Source organism: Palaemon carinicauda, chromosome 30, assembly GCF_036898095.1.
Source record: "Palaemon carinicauda isolate YSFRI2023 chromosome 30, ASM3689809v2, whole genome shotgun sequence".
Taxonomy (NCBI): Eukaryota; Metazoa; Arthropoda; class Malacostraca; order Decapoda; family Palaemonidae; genus Palaemon; species Palaemon carinicauda.
This window is the reverse complement of record NC_090754.1, coordinates 44,795,914-44,812,677: the sequence shown is the minus strand read 5'-3', so window position 1 is coordinate 44,812,677 and position 16,764 is coordinate 44,795,914. Positions and strand designations below refer to the sequence as shown.

The window sequence follows — 16,764 nt, the reverse complement described above, 5'->3', positions numbered from 1 at the left end:
GATGCAAAATTTTGACGATTTTTTTGAACGTATATTTAAGCCTTTAGAATGTCAAGTGGCCATATAAGGCGTATTTCTGAATCTAGTATTTCTAGATAGGACTGAGTTGAGTCCTGAATGGATTTCTAGATCACGCTTTGTTCTGTCTTAGCTGTACACACCGCTTCAAGTTTTTAAACCAATGTTCCTCTTAATTACTTACTTGCTTACTTGTTTTGGGTTTAAATCCAACCCTCCACTGAAGTCGAGTGAACTACTTCTCGGGCGGGTCCATATTAATCATCTAACGAAACATTTTCATTATAACTTATACAATTCTTTGATTGTAGCATCTTCCAAATCATATGATCTTGTGAAAAGTAATTTCTTTAGTTTCTTCTTAAAATCAATTTCTCCCTTTAGGTCCTTCATTTCAGTTGGCAGTTTATTATAATGTCTAGGCGCACAGTAGCTAAAAGCCCTTGCACCAAATTTACTATTTGTTCTTGGTTCAGATAGCCTATGTTTGTCACTCATGTGTCTTATGTTAACATTTGTTTCTAGTTCTAGTTTGTTCAGACATTCTTTTAGATATTTTGGTTCAGTATCTTAACGTTAGTAAGAGTAGCTTGTATTCAATTCTCGCTTTTACCGGCAGCCAGTGTAATTTAATTAGTGCAGGGGTAACTCTTTCCCTATTGTGTAGTCCTTTTATTAATCTAGCGGCTCTGTTTTGTACTCTCTGGATTTTCTTCAGCTGATAATTTGGTAAGCCATAGAACAGTGAGTTGCAGTAATCAATTCTTGAAAATATGTGGTGATTAATGAGTATGGCCATAAATTTTTCATCTAAGTATTTACTAATAAATGCAATGTTTCTAATATGATAGTTACAATTTCTTACCATATTATTTATATGTTCATTGATTGTCAGTCTATCATCCATGATTACTCCAAGATTTCTGACAGATTTCTTTAGGTCAATGATCGATTGACCTATTTCAATTCTTTGGAAGCATTCGATTCTTTTTATATCTTTTTCATTTCCAAAAATAATACATTCACTTTTATCTTCATTGAGCTTGAGCTTTTTTGTTAACATCCAAGCCTTAATGTCATTCATTATTTCATGTATCTTTCTTTTAGCTTCATCAACTGATTCTATTGGGAAATAGAATTGTGTATCATCAGCGTATATTTTAAATTTAACTCTGTGAGTTTCAAGTATATTTGCTAGTTCAATCGTGTAAATTTATCCTGGTAACACTCACTAGGACTTCACTGCTAATATACTGTATACTTAATACAGTAGGTACAGTAATTGTAATCCTAGAGTCTGTTATTGTTTCTCCCTCTCTTCTCTCATTATTTTGAATTATGTTTGATCCCGTTTGCTGTTAAAATGTCCAATTCTTCATCGTGGGGAATCTGTAGAGTTTTCGTGGTGCTATCAAGTCCTGGCTAGAATCCTGCATCGGATGGTTTTTCTCGTCGTATTTTATATTAGAAAAATACCTGACTTATATTGCGATTTGGAACCATTGCAGCGGAAACCTTTAAACCTTTAATTTCACCATAAGGATTCAGTGAAATGAGAAACGGTATTCAGAGCGTTCACACTTTTGGACGTAAGCTTTTCAAGTTCTGAGGTATTAAGGGTTGGGTTCGAAAGTGAACGCCGAAAAAACTATTGTAAATGGGGTTCATTATTGGATAGTTGAATGATTAAGCTAGAATTCTGAACTCGTACAAAATTATATTCTCATAAGCTTCCTATCTGATTAAAAATTCTTTTAAACCGATTTCGTTTTTTTGTAATGATTCCATAAATGCAAAATACATATTACTTACTCATCGAAATAATATTCCATGTACCTTCATAATTATAAATCTTCTTATGATATATTCTTGTTCGCATAAAAAATTTAACTGTGGCTTTTCGATATATTTTGCCTTCGATGTTATGGAAGTAGAGGGAAGTTGAATTTTCGATGGAGGTCTACTCCGACGTAATAAATTTGTGATGAAAAGCTTTGCTGGAACCACAGTTTTGTATTGGGTGTAATGAATCACTGGCCATTATAGGCCTCATTAATACAAAATGGGGTTATTACCCTTTCCTAAAAGATACAGGTTTTGGTGCTTTGCTTGCAGTTTTGAATTTAGAATCGTCGTTCCAAACCACTCTGATTCTTTCATTTGTAATAGGATTTTTTTCTGTTACATGAACATCCAATATTATCGCTATTTATTTTGCTTTCAAATGTTTCCGAGCTGGTTTGGTATTAAGTATTTGTAGAGGCTAAAGAAACTAGCATCTTAATCCTTTACCAGCCCATGGGTTCAGTGGCTACTTTCCTCTTGGTAAAGGTAGAAGAGAGAGACTACCTATGGTAAGCAGGTCTTCTGGGAGGACACTCCAAAATCAAACCACTGTTCTCTAGTCTTGGGTAATGCCATACCCTGTGTACCATGGTCTTCCACTGTCTTGGGTTAGAGTTCTCTTACTTGAGGGTACATTCGGGCACAATATTCGATCTTTTTTCTCTTCCTCTGGAATTTATAATGTTTTTATAGTTTATATATGAAATTTATATTTTAATGTTAATGGTCGTATAATACTTCATTTTAATTGTTCATTGGTTCTCTTGTAGCTTATTTATTTCGTTGTTTCCTTTCCTTGCTGTGCCATTTTTCCCTGTTGGAGCCCATGGGCTTACAGCATCCTGCTTTTTCAATTAATATTGTAACTTGGCTGGTAATAATAATGATAAGTATATATATATATATATATATATATATATATATATATATATATATATATATATATATATATATATATATATGCATGATAAATCTTTCACATTTAGACGTGTTTTTCGTATTCAAATAAGCCATATATTATACTCCCTTAGTATATGGATTCTCTTTATACCTTGGGATCTTAGACCCGAGGGGGAATCGACTGAAAGATCTTTTGAGTTGATTCCCCCTGGGGTAGTATAATATATGGCTTCTTTGAATATATATATATATATATATATATATATATATAATATATATATATATATATATATATAATTATGCTTTGATCTTTATGTAAAAAAAAAAAAAACTGCAGCATCATCTATGATTTTAACTATTTTCTTTTTTATGTACTTTTGTCAGTTTTTGAGGAATATTCAAGGAAGGGAGGGATATATATATATATATATATATATATATATATATATATATATATATATATATATATATATATATATATAAAATATGATTTGATCTTTATGTAAGAAAAAAAAACTCTGGATCATCATCTATGATTTTAATTTTTTTCTCGTGTTTATGTCCTTGTACCTTCCATCAATGGTTGTGAGTTTTTTAGGAATATTCAAGCAAGGAAGGGTAATGTTGTCGTGTTTTCTGTTAGACTTGGCACCATCCCGGGCTCCAGACGCCCCCAAAGTACTTGGGGTTGCTTTTAGGGTCGTCTGGGTGAATATCTGCTGGGACCATTCGAAGTAGTTCTCTTTGAAAGTCGACCAACATATCTTCAACGACATCCTGATGTGATTCGGCGATGTTCTCTCTCTCCTCTGGGTCATCTGTTAAGAATGTTAGTTCCAGTGAAATCTCTCTCTCTCTCTCTCTCTCTCTCTCTCTCTCTCTCTCTCTCTCTCTCTCTCTCTCTCTCTCTCTCTCTCAAACATAAGCGAAATTAATATTAATATTAACTGCATGCAGAAAGAAATTGCAATCAGGATATTATCATAAACAAAAAGTATTAAGTTTCTGGTGAATCAAGTAGAACTTTCATAAATACTATTAGTAAGCTTTTTTTCAAGTAGATGTATGACTGCAGATTATAAATGACTTTAAACTTCATCAAGACGTTTAGCAGTAAGAGAAAGGATTTTTGTATTTCAGGAATATGTGTATTATTGTGATGTAACGAAATATTTACAATGTTTTCAGTAAAGTAATCAATTAGTAATAAAGTGATTTGTTTAAACTTCCTATGTAAAATCATCATAGTTTTTCAAATTCCTTTACACAAATTTTGTGGTTTGGTCATGTGATCACCAAGGGTTTGAGATTCACGCGGTAATATTTGTTAGGCCAGATGTTTTTATGGTATACTTATAAAATTAATTGATGAAAGACTTTCAATAGGATAGTTTTCGATTTTTTAAATGGTATTTTAAGGGAATTTATTTAACATTTCTTTCCTGTCACTTTGGTACTACCTGGGACTTCCATTACTTGAAGCATTGCGAACATATTTTCTGGGTTTTGATTTTTCCAGTGAATGAAATTTCTTATATAGAAAACAATTACGAAGTCAGTCATGTTATGTCTTTTTCAACAGCAAATTTCAATGATGGTTGCAATTAGTTATTTTCCTAAATTGCAAAGGATTGCGTGGTAGTAAAGGGAAATTAATTACATAAATGTCTAGTGAAACAAAACTATGAAGTTATGAAGTCAGACTACTAAATGAATAAGCTCATATATTATCTATTAAACCTTGATGGTAATGTTTACTGACATATAAATTCACAGTTGTTTTGCGTACACCCTCATGCACTCAGCCCCCTCCCCTGTCTGTTCATCTCGCTCTTCTTACCTATGACGTTAAAGAGTTTAATTCCTCCTTGAAGATTATCTCCGCTTGGAGTGTTGTGATCGTGGAGGGAATCTTCTTCTGTATCGAGGCCCTCCGGAGGGAAGGTCCAGGAACCCTCTCCTGGATTTCCTATTATCATCTTGTAGTCGCCCTTCCTGAAATGGTGTCAGTGGGTCACGTCATCATTTGTCGTTCACTCGGTCAAGACATATTTTAAAGTTTGTAAAGGCCGCTCTTGAATGGTACAGGTAAGCGAAGGGCAGTGCCCTAGAGAGACACCATATATATAATCAGCGCCCAAGCTAGGATCAGGGAGGGCCAGGCAATGGCTGCTGATGACTCAACAGGTAGACCTATAAGACTCCTAAACCCTCTCCTCAGCTCACAAGGATAATGAGGTATCAGATATTACAAGAAACTATTGACCTTGAACGGGGCTCTAACCCCAGTCCAGCGATCGCTAGGCAGGAACGTTTCCAATAGGCCACTAAAACCTTTAAATCTAGTATTACTAGCCACTAAAGACCATAGGTACAGTTGGACACAGGAATTCCTGTCACACCTCACTGTAAGGAAGTGCACCCAGTGTTTAGCCTTGCTCATTATCTCTGGCATCTCTCCCTACAGTATCTGTTTGGTTACTCGCCGCGCAGAAGGGTGTGGCAAGGTATACGTCCTCATAAGGTGTACCAGAAATGCATCTGTCCAACTGTACTTACAAAAGTAATGACTTGACAGTTCATAGTGTAGCCGTAGACATAAATTTTTACTATATTGTAGGCCCTTAAAAAAAGTCATAAGAATCCTCGCTACATGTTTGAAACGACTTTTAATGTTTATTTCATATGCAATTGGACATCTTGGTATTTTTGGTGGACATGAGGATAAAAAACATTTTTTATTATTACACTTAAGAAAACTGACACGCGTTTGTAAATGCATTATGTGGCTGATTTACCATTCAAATATTATCAAGAGCCTGTACAGTCTATCGTTTAAGACTAAGCACCAGCAGATATAAAACTCTAACTGTATCCTTTCTTTGTACGGTATAAACTAGAAACGCATGGTTTTACTGGAAAGTCAGTTTAAAGGTTTAAAGGCCGCTCATGAATGTCAGAGACAAGGGATAGTAACATTGCCCAATCGAGCAGGACAATGCCATAGAGACTGACCATATATACATATGATCAGCGCCCAAGCCCCCTCTCCACCCAATCTAGGACCAAGGAGGACCAGGCAATGGCAGCTGATGACTCGGCAGATTAACCTATAGGCTCCCCCAAACCCCTCATCCTCAGCTCACAAGGATGGTGAGGTTGCAGCGACCGAAAATTAACGAGTCTGAGTGGGACTCAAACCCCAGTCTGGCATTCACCAGTCAGGGACGTTACCACATGGGCCACCACATGAAACTAATAGAAAGGTATATGGAGAAACTCAATAATTCAATTTTCCGTTACCTGAGAGCTGCATTGAGCTGTGTTTCATTATGTGGATCTATGAAATTATCGATGTTATAAATGAAGGATGTCCTTGGCGATGGTGATCCTGAAGTGAGAGCTTTCCATTGGTCAAAGCCATCGGTATTTTCAGGGATGGTACCGCCTGCTAAGCCAACCAGAGTTGCATACCAGTCTGTAACATGCATAAGCCTTCCAAAAGGATCAAAGTTAGCTTTTTATGGAAACAATTTTGTATACTTAAAACCAATTCTTAAGTGATAAGTTTTCTAATATTATGGTCATTGAATAGGCAAAAACATGTCTGGGAGTATTAATGTTTTATTATGGAAATTCCTTCAAAGTAGAAAAGTGACTATTTATTACTGTTAAGGAGGGTACAGTAGTTTTTTGTAAACATTTGAAATTGCCAATTGGTATATAAAGTATAAATTTATTCATGTAACTTCTTGTCAGGATTTTTTGTTAACTAAACATCTTAGTGCATTATTTTGGTATAGTGTACTCCTGCCAAGCTTTCCTTCAGCACTGAGATGTAGAATTACTATTTATGTTTGAATGCCATTATAATTTATTTACATGCAAGATGTTAAGTATAACTTTTGTAATGTGTCTTTAAGTCGAAGTTCACATTTCATATTGGTTCCAGTGCTATGTCATTGGTTTGCAATGTTTTTTTTTTAAGTTTCTAAGTTTATTCATAAAGGAAGTTGGTTCAAGTTTTAATGGTGTCAAGAAGACCAATCGTCGTGTGGTTGTGCAGAAAGATTAAGGCAATTGTCTTTTGCGTGAGGCCCAGTTATTTAACAATGACAGAAGGCATGATTTTGCTGTTAATGAAATTGAGGAAAAACTTTCTTAGAGATAAAAAGAAAGTAAGAAAGAAAGGGGAACTTACGTGTTGGAGACGAATCCAGTCTTTGGTAAGAGAGGAGAGTGGATGAACCCAGCAGCTCTTGTGCCTCCCTCCCAGAGGGAACCCTTTGCTCCTCGAAGAGGCCAGTTGTTGGCACCGCTTTCGTGACCTCCATTCTTTTAGAAGTAAATATACTTATTGTTAGGAATTTCACCATTCAAATTACAGCATAAGAGGGTTGGTCAGTATACCAGTAGGCACTCCTTAATAATTTCTCGATACCTTCATAAATAAAGATGATTAACGACTGAAAGCTAAACAGTTTCACAAATCGCCCCCCCCCCGTCACCTCCCTAAAAAATTAAGTATACTTTTGCACGATCTACATTTGATACTTACGTCAGAACTGAAAATGATGATGGAGTTGTTATAGTGACCCGTTTCCTTCAGGGCATTTACTACTCTACCAACGGCATCGTCCATCGCCCACGTCATAGCTGGAATTAGTGCTTCATTTTAAGCATTCTTGAAAGTATAGCCTAAATAGTGAATTAGTTCTTAGCACCCGAGAATCGGGATGAAATCTTATTTGGAATGGACCCTAAATTATTGTTATATACAAGGGATGATGATTCGATTTTAGTAGTACAAAAACATTTACTCTGGGAAATTTTGGGGCTGACATTGCTTGGCATGAGGCCCTATGAAACAATATATAAAAACCTATGGCTATTTACTTTGGCAACCAATGCACGAGTATATCTTTAGCACATTTTTTTTTCAATAAATAATAAGAGTATTAAATCGTCAAGTCTAACATTCGGTCTTAAAACATCGTTCAATTGGCTTAGCTGAAAAATACTTTATTGAAAGTGACTTCACTCAAAGGACTATCAACGCCTAAATTAGTATGGTTTTACTATTTTTCGAATAAACAATGAAATATGATTGTTTTTCTATGAAAATGTTTGGGGCAGTTTTGAGCAACCCAATTTACTATTGTATTACTTCTCATTTTTTCACATGCAGATTAAATTTACTTATTTTATGTTATAATACCTGTGATAGAAGGTTTTTACATCTTAAATTTAAATTTTAAGACTAAAACGGTGTAATGAATAATAAATGAAAAGATGTCGAATAAACCTATTTGTTTGGTAAGTCGTCAATTTCTTACCCAGTACAATTTCCCTTTCCTCGTCTCCTATGTACTTGAAGGGTTCCCTGTAATTTTCCGGAACTTGCAAAGGAGTGTGAATACTCTGAAGGGCAAAGTACAGGAACATTGGGTCCTCTGGATTCCTTATGGATAAGAGATCCTCGATATGAGAAGAAAAAACCTCCTGGAAGATGAAAACTTCAGTTTTTATTTGTGGTTGAAAAGACTTTATTGGTAACGTTGCAATAATGATGTTGATTATAATAATGATGATTATGGTAATGATACGAATTATAAGATTGATTAGTGTTAGTATTCATGTTTTATCACTAGTGCATCATCATTGAGTGTGCACTCGGGCACGCTATTCTATCTTAATTATCATCTTCTTGTTTTGTTAAAGTTTTTTTTAGTTTATATAGGAGATATTTATTTTAAATGTTGTTGCTCTTCTTAAAGTATTTTATTTTTCTTAGTTTCTTTTCCTCACTGAGCTATTTTCCCTGTTGGAGCCTCTGGGCTTATAGCATCCTGCTTTTCCAAGTAGGGTTGTAGCTTAGCAAATAAAAATAATTATAATAATAATAATAGAGACAAAGGCTTAGATTTGACTATCTTATCTTTCATGTGGAAGTAAGAAGAGAGAAAAAGAGACCATAAACTGTAGTTATGTGGTTAGTTTTTAGTGTGAGAAAATATTAGGACATTAGATTAGATAATAAACATTGCAAGGTTGTAATAAATAATTTTAAGAGGCTACATTCAATTAAATTGTTATTGTAGCTAGCATGCCTTCCAAATACTTTCCTCTCTTTTACAATGGTTGATTTTATATAATTTCTGTTTACATATTTTGATATATCATTAGTTCTTTCATTATGTGTAAAACTAGTGACTCTCTCTCTCTCTCTCTCTCTCTCTCTCTCTCTCTCTCTCTCTCTCTCTCTCTCTCTCTCTCTCTCTACTCATGAGTTAGTTAATGCCCCTTCCTCCACTGAACAACGAAAAATGAAGCTCCTGGGTGCATGGTTTACTTATGTACAAATGGAATTCGTGTTGTAATTAGAATCAACTAGACAGTTTCAATATTTTTTTTTCAATACTCATTTTGGTTCCTTAAGGCTGTGAAGAATTGTTGTTTTAGCAGTTTTTTTCTATATAAGCGGAATGATTCTAGGTCTTTGCTATCTCAGATATTTGTCACCTCCCTTTTGGTTGCAGATATTATTATTATTATTATTATTATTATTATTATTATTATTATTATTTGCTTTTTGTAGGGATAGGCCCTCCACTCTTGAATTAAGCTGATTGTTTGGTGGCTTTAGTTACTTTGGCGTTACAAGTTAGCTGAATTCGCTTCTGAGTTTTGTTTCCAATTGTCTAATAATTTTAAGTTATTTATTTAGTAGGTCTTTGGAGGTCTGATTATCTTACATTATTTTATTAGTTGGTCTTTGTACAATAGTTTTTATTTTTATTGATATTTCTCATACTTTTTATACCTCCAAGTCTTGTATGTATCTATCTACTTGCAACCTTGAACATTAAGTTAATATTAAGATATAATTACTTAATCATAAGTTCCGTTAAATATCTTACCGTATCGTAAGTTCCGTTGACGCTAAAATCAGGGTCCACATTTCTCCTGAAATCGTATCCATAGCCTTGCTCACCTAAAACGATATGACATGCATCGGAGAGGTTAGAGAGATGTCGTTGTTATACTCACTCTTATTATTGCAATAGTGTAGCCTATGAAATGCATTTAGTAAGGAAACGCCACTTTCTTGAAGGAATGAGTTCTCGAACTTTATTTTTGTTTCCCTCATAAAAAGTCAGTCTTGTTTAAATTTCCCAATGTAAACTTTAGTCCAAGTTGTTACTCAATGATGATTTTACATATAAGGTAAAATCTAAAACATACGTTTGTCTCAATATGAAAAATTAATAACGCTCTTTTGTATTTCTGTTAATAGACTTATTGGGATGGGCTAATTTCGATGCATAACTTAGTCTTTGACAGTACCCATATCACATTTGAGTTTAAAGGTTTAAAGACCGTTCATGAATGGCAGGGGCAAGGGACAATGACATTACCCTATAGAGTAGGACAATGCCCTAGACTGACCATGCATACACATGATCAGCGCCCAATCCCCTTCTCCACTCTAGCTAGGACCAAGGAGAGCCAGGCAACGGCTGCTGATGACTCGGCAGATAGACCTATAGGCTCCCCCCTCCTTAGCTCACAAGAATTGTGTGGTTGCAGCGATGAAAGAAACTAACGAGTTTAAGCGGGACCCGAACCCCAGTTTGGCGTTCACCAGTCAGGGACGGTACCACATTGGTCCCCACAAAGATAAATCATTTCTAGCCATTTATTTTGTGATGTTGCCTAAAATTCAATTTCACATTTATAAGTCCTGGGATATGGATGAAATAGGTTTATCCTATAACCACAATCCTATCCCCACCATTATGCTATTTTTTTTACCCAGGTAGGATAATCACTCAAGGTGGGAGAACTGGTAATTTGATTGTGTAATTTTTTACGTTTCAAATTAAAAATTCTGTGCTAAAATATTATTGCCATAAAAGCATATGCTCGGCATTAACTATGCAATATCCTCCTTGGGAAACTTTTGTTAGTAACCCTGGCTTATTAGTTATAGACGCTCATTGATCTTAATATAGTCTAATATTCTCAAATATTGCTGAAAAGGTAGAAGGAATTTATCACAATTTTTTTGGAATTTTTTGAATACCGAAAAACATTTGAAATATGCAGTACTAAAAACTCAAAAGCAGAAACTAGAAATTTAGTAAATATCTGGAATTAATTTGATAGCATTGTATTCATTATTTTTTATAAGGTAGACCCACCTTCCTTGAATCCTATGTTTCCAGCTGAGTGAATATAGTGGTCCTCTCCTCCATTGTAATAACCAAAGAATGTGTCAAATCCTCTGTAGTTTGGGGTGTAATCCCAGTGGCAGAACCCCAAGTGCCATCTGAAAATAATGGCATCGAGATTTCATTAGTATTCCTCAGAAAATCAATTGAGGCTCTAGTTATAGACAATTTCTAAAGGCTCGTTTGTCATACGCATATTTTCTGATGTCAGTGTCACAGAATGAAGAAATCCATATTTATCCGTTTCATTATACAATAATGTGTCTTATTGCTTGTAGGGATCATAAGTATGGATGGTTACTGATTTATCTTTATTCTTTAAGTGAAATTTTCTATTTTATTTACAATCGTAATAAAGGATGTGTTTCTCTTCCACTCACATCCGACGTCATGATATAACTCTGCGGAATTCTTTGAAAGTCTGACACTCTTTGCGTGTTAATGAGTTTTCATACTATAAACATTCGGTATTCTTTTCGTTTCAGTTTTCCCTTATAGCTAGAATCCCCGCTTTATCCTCAAGAATATATTACACATTGTATGTTTTCCGCCCACATTACCTTACAGTATTTTGTTAAGAATCAAATGTAAGAAAATTTCCCTTTGTTTATAGATAGATACTTAGTTTAGATGAGCAATGTAAAACAAAAGAGGAAGAAGAGAGACATATTAAACTGCTTCTTTTGCAGCCACCTTCTGACTATGTTGTTAAATTCACACACAATTAATTATTCTTTTCAAAATAAGAGACTCCGCAATATTAATTTCAGTTTATAAAATCTAAGGCTATAGAACCGTGACGTCTTTGTCCTTTAGTATCACCTCTAAGCCAAAATAGTTGCGTAATTATTTTTTTTGTTTTTAATAGAAGGACTGATATAATGTGAGAGTTAATCCCAGGGAAAAGGCAGGTGTGATTCTCAGGACTTTGCACTGTTCCTTCTAACTTTTCAAGATGAGACTGATTAACAGAGGTCATACATTCCACATTGGATTTTATTTAGAAAATGCTTGCGACACCTATTTTATACACGTACTATATATATATATATATATATATATATATATATATATATATATATATATATATATATATATATATATATATATATTACCTTTGGAAATCAATTGAAACTTGAGCATTTGACATATTGGGTTAACTTGTTATTCGGGAAGAAATACAATAATTTTGATATTTCAATGATAATTTCTTGTGAATGGCATTTCAGTGTTTTCTTTTATGTAACATTAGCTATAAGGCTTATATTTCTTGATCATGATTATCTACCTTGAGCATTTCTTGCTAAGAATTCCTTTCTTGCTATGTACTTTCGTGGAAATGTCTGCTTCAGGCTCAACGATGGTTCTAGCATCTAGACTCTACGAGATATTTTGAACAATGCCAACCTTGTAGCATACAGTGATGTACGTATCTTTCAGTGACAAATGAAGGGTATGGTGCATCAGTCACATGTAATGGAGGAAATTAACAAATAGGGGTGCTTGGACCCGTTTAAATAGCATCTTCTTTCACTGCTAAGAACCACAGGTAGCTAGGTAAGCGACGAGGAAGAATATTTAAGATATTTAATCATTTTTAGTATATCACGCATTTTTTTTATGTGGGTGTCCTTGAAGAGCGTGTTTTTGCACATATAAATCGCCCAGATACATACGTCCGCTATGTTGACAATACCTTTATGAAAGACCCTCTACCGAATGTATTGATGAACTTCGTAAGACCTCTGACGAGTGTAGTTCTCTTAGATTTACTATGGGATACCAGGGAAAACGGCCGCCTTCCCTTCCTGGATGCCTGGTCTTGATATCTAATGGTATTTTCGATACCACCTTCTACACTAAGCCCATGAACTGAGGCCTTTGCTTGAGTGGTGAGAGGGAATGTCCCATTTGATATAAGACCACCATCCGAGCCTACGTGTTTTGGGACCTTTCCCATTGTTGTTCCTGGATGGAGACTCGCAAGGGGCTGGATAAGAATTACCCAGGTCCTCGTGAACAACGGTTACTTCAACAAGCAGATCGACAGAGGTCACATGTGCTATGGATTACTGGTACGAGTGAGCCCATCAATGAGAGCATTCCTTCTAGAGGTAACTTATACTACAAAGGCGTCATGAACAGCCAGCACCAGCAGGATGAGAACGCCATGAGAGACATCGCCAAGAACCACTTCACACCCGTGCAAGAGCACTCCAACATTAACCTTATTATTTAGTATCAGACAGTGAGGACATAACTCATTATGAAGAATAACTCGGCCCTCCTGTGCAGAACTATCTGAAGAAGTCCAACGTTGTTTATTCCTACCAATGCCTAGTCTATGGATGCCATGTCCAACTGAAGACCATCAAAATTAACTAACTCTCCATGCACAACAGGAATGTGATATGAGATATTAATAGAAATACTAAACTCCCTGTCAGTGCCTTGGATGGCAGAAGGCTTAAGATCTTTGAGAGCCTGCTCATCTAAAAAGAACAACCAGACCTAAATACAACACAGGAGATGTTCCTCCTACCCTCCTGTCATAGGAACACCCCCCCCCCCCACCTGGAAAAAGCGATGATGACGACGACTAGCCTGCGTAAGCGCCTCATTCAATCACCAAGTGATGTTAGAAACCAAGTAGCTTGCATGACTCTGTGCTCGGCTCGGTCAGTGCCTTGGCCAATTACTGTGTCGCACTGGAAGCCCTGCCTGGAGCCACCCAAACCCTAGGTTCTTTGATGAACATGAGCATAGGCGCGTAGAAGTGGCCTGATTGTGACGGAACCTCTCCCTGTGAGCTTCTCAACCAAAGGAAGAGCAGCTTCAGCCTAGACCAGATATATGCTTTTAGTAAAATCATATATTTTCTACTTTACTACTACATGCGTAGGGCTCAAACTCGCTTCCCTACTACATGTGTAGAGTACCCAGCTCAAAATCACTTTCCTACCACATACGTAGAGTATCCAACTCAAACTTACTTTCCTACTGCCTGATTAGAGTACCCAGCTCAAACTTACTTTCCCACTACATGCGTGGAGTACCCAACTTCCTTCAGCGCTTGTGGCAAAAGAGTAGCGTTCAATGTAAGTCCTGTTGGCTGATTTCCGCGCAGTATTCCGTGCTGAATGGAAAAGGTAATGGGTTTTATAAAAGTGCTTTGGCATTTACGTTAATCAGTCATTTTTTTCATAAACAGTTAGTAAAACTATTCTAGTTTACGTAGTTCATTGCATATTTTTCACTCTTTTTCATCGACAAAGTTCAACTCAAGCATTTTCAGAAGTATGGGTTAGCTCGGTATATTCGTTTAAGTGGGTTTAGTTTTTGTTTATTTTTTGTAATTTTGTATCATCTTGGAGGACATGTCGACAATTCAGTATATGTAACTATTACTTCATGGAATCCTAAATAATGTTAAAGAGTTATAAGGTATTTAGAATTATGAGCCGCCGTGTTAATTTTTTTTGGAATCTCAAACTAGTTCATTTCCTGTTGTGTAAACCAGAAATGTCAAAATATAGTATTAAATGCATAAGAAAACAATTTCAAACACTACTGCACGTAGTGTGTTGTTATAGCAGATTCTGAAAGATTGATTGATCGAGTTGAGGTTTTCTTGCATCTAGATTCTGGTAGAAGAATATAATGTTGACATAAGGGTATACGAGTGGACCAGGTCTGCAAGGTCATTGTACCTTATTAATATCCACAGAATGTTCCAGAAGCTCAAATTTTCAGGAAAGGAGGGTGTTTTGTCATCCTGTTATGAATGATTATGCTCCAAGTTCCTACCATCTACTACTACTACTACTACTACTACTACTACTACTACTACTACTACTACTACTAGCTAAGCTACGACCTTAGTTGGAAAAACGGTATTATGTAAACCCAAGGGCACCAATAGGCAAAATAGCAATGTGAGGAAGCAAAATAAGGAAATAAATAAACTACACGATAAGTCATTCAGAGTTAATAAGGTTCGAAAGATGGTTTATAACTATATTTCATCCTTGTGTTCTTAACTCCTTTCTATTAATAAAGTGAATTTGAACCTTTCACCGATTTACGAGTTTCTGGTGGGTGGAAAGCCAGAGATAAATTTGTCGTCATTGGTATATCCATGGAGTCATACGGAAGGTTTCGAGAAATTTTCCTTACTCGGGATACAAGTCATTACGGGCATTGCTTATTCTGTGCTCAGGAGACTTCAAGGAAGAGGAAGGATCATTTCAATCATAATTTTTTCACACTGACATGAAAGAAAATTGAATTTTATGGTTCTTTTTACTGTATACCTGAACCAGAAATCTGATCCGGCAGCATTACATTTTTTACTTCAAACTTGCAGAGAATGTTTTCATATTGAACAGGCTGATATGATTTTTGTTTATTTTATATAAAAGATGTATTTCTTGTTTCTGTTCTTGAAGAATTTCATTTTAATTATTTATTACTTCTCTTTTATCTTATTTATTTCCTTATATCATTTCCTTACTGGGTTATTTTTCTCTGTTGGTGCCATTGGGCTTACAGCATCCTGCTTTTTCAACTAGGGTTATAGCTTAGCTAGTAATAATAACAATGAGGGCAGGCACTACTTAAGCATGGGTTCCAACCTTCTGCGTCTAAAACTAAATAAACCATCTATGCTGCTGGTTTATATGTCAAAATAAAACCAGAAGGAAGGAGGACAATCATGAAAAAATTCTCTCTTAATTTACTTTATGCTCACCTGTCTGCCAATCGTGAAAGGATACCTCCCTGTAAGAAGAGCCGAACGTGTAGGAGTGCATAGAGGTTGAACGTAGGACTGATCCAAGATGATGCCCTCATTGGCTAGTGCTTCCAGATTTGGTGTCAAAGCCTTTCGGTTATGCCACGACACATCATGCCATCCTTTCGAAAAGGCGTGGGACATGAAAGGTTACATCATTTTTATAATGTTGCTTTAGGAAACCATTTACAGTATTACAAAACTTTTTTCGACAAGTTATCCTTTACTCTAAAGTATAATAAAGTGTGAAAATTCTCAATAACTGTGTACTTCAGTCAATCATTGATTATTATATGAAGAAATTAAATATATTTTAATTCCTTCGTTTATTACTTTTAAATAGTTATAGTAACTTAGATAAAGTAACTTGCGTTAAAATTATATATCTTGTTATATGATGATAGATATTTAATGGATCATAAATCTGTCCCATTAAATTCAATATTTTAAGATAACATCTTTTACCTAAATCATCAGCCAAAATAAAGACGATATGAGGCTTAGAAGGTATTGCAGGGGATACAGAAGTAACATCAGCCCACAAACATATTTGCAAAAGCAGGAAGCTCAGGATCTTTCGACGTTTACTTCCTCTACTGGACATGATGTTTCACGCCACTTTCAAATACGAAACTGAACATATAAAATTTGAACACCTTTTATATTAGATATTTTCAAACAGCTGCTAAAGAAAGATCCATTGTGCAATAGTATTATCAGTGTTCTTATCTGATGACAGTTTACCTAATCTTGTATCACATGTACATTTATATGCAAGTAGTCAGTGCAATGTTATCTTTACATTGACTACCTAAACATACCATAGAATCATTTGGCCTAACAAATATTATCAAAGCTTTCTTTTCTATTTGAATCTCGAACTTCGGGGATCACATGACCAAAGCACAAAATCTGTGTAAAGGAATTAGAAAAATATGATGATTCAACAGAGGAAGTTTTAATAAATCACTTTAT

At 35.3% G+C, this 16,764-nt stretch overlaps 1 protein-coding gene across 1 annotated transcript; it reads right to left on the bottom strand.

Annotated features, from left to right (window-relative positions):
• Positions 1-3,292: 3,292 nt before the first annotated feature.
• On the bottom strand, positions 3,293-16,424 carry LOC137623066 (arylsulfatase B-like). The gene is made up of 11 exons (XM_068353705.1): positions 16,255-16,424; positions 15,748-15,911; positions 14,030-14,133; positions 10,968-11,095; positions 9,684-9,757; positions 8,100-8,265; positions 7,322-7,419; positions 6,965-7,098; positions 6,067-6,258; positions 4,604-4,758; positions 3,293-3,581 (listed from the first exon to the last, which is right to left on the bottom strand). Exons 1-11 carry the CDS (start codon positions 16,391-16,393, stop codon positions 3,403-3,405), a joined length of 1,533 nt encoding a protein of 510 aa, XP_068209806.1. The 5' UTR covers positions 16,394-16,424; the 3' UTR covers positions 3,293-3,402.
• Between the last annotated feature and the right edge of the window lie 340 nt (positions 16,425-16,764).

Coding starts and splice junctions, on each gene's coding strand:
- LOC137623066 (XM_068353705.1), bottom strand. CDS start 16,393: ATGTCCAGTAGAGGAAGTAAACGTCGAAAGATCCTGAGCTTCCTGCTT. Junction 7,099..7,321: donor TCATCATTTTCAGTTCTGAC/GTAAGTATCAAA, acceptor TACTTCTAAAAG/AATGGAGGTCACGAAAGCGG. Junction 6,259..6,964: donor ACTGGATTCGTCTCCAACAC/GTAAGTTCCCCT, acceptor TCCTTTTGGAAG/GCTTATGCATGTTACAGACT.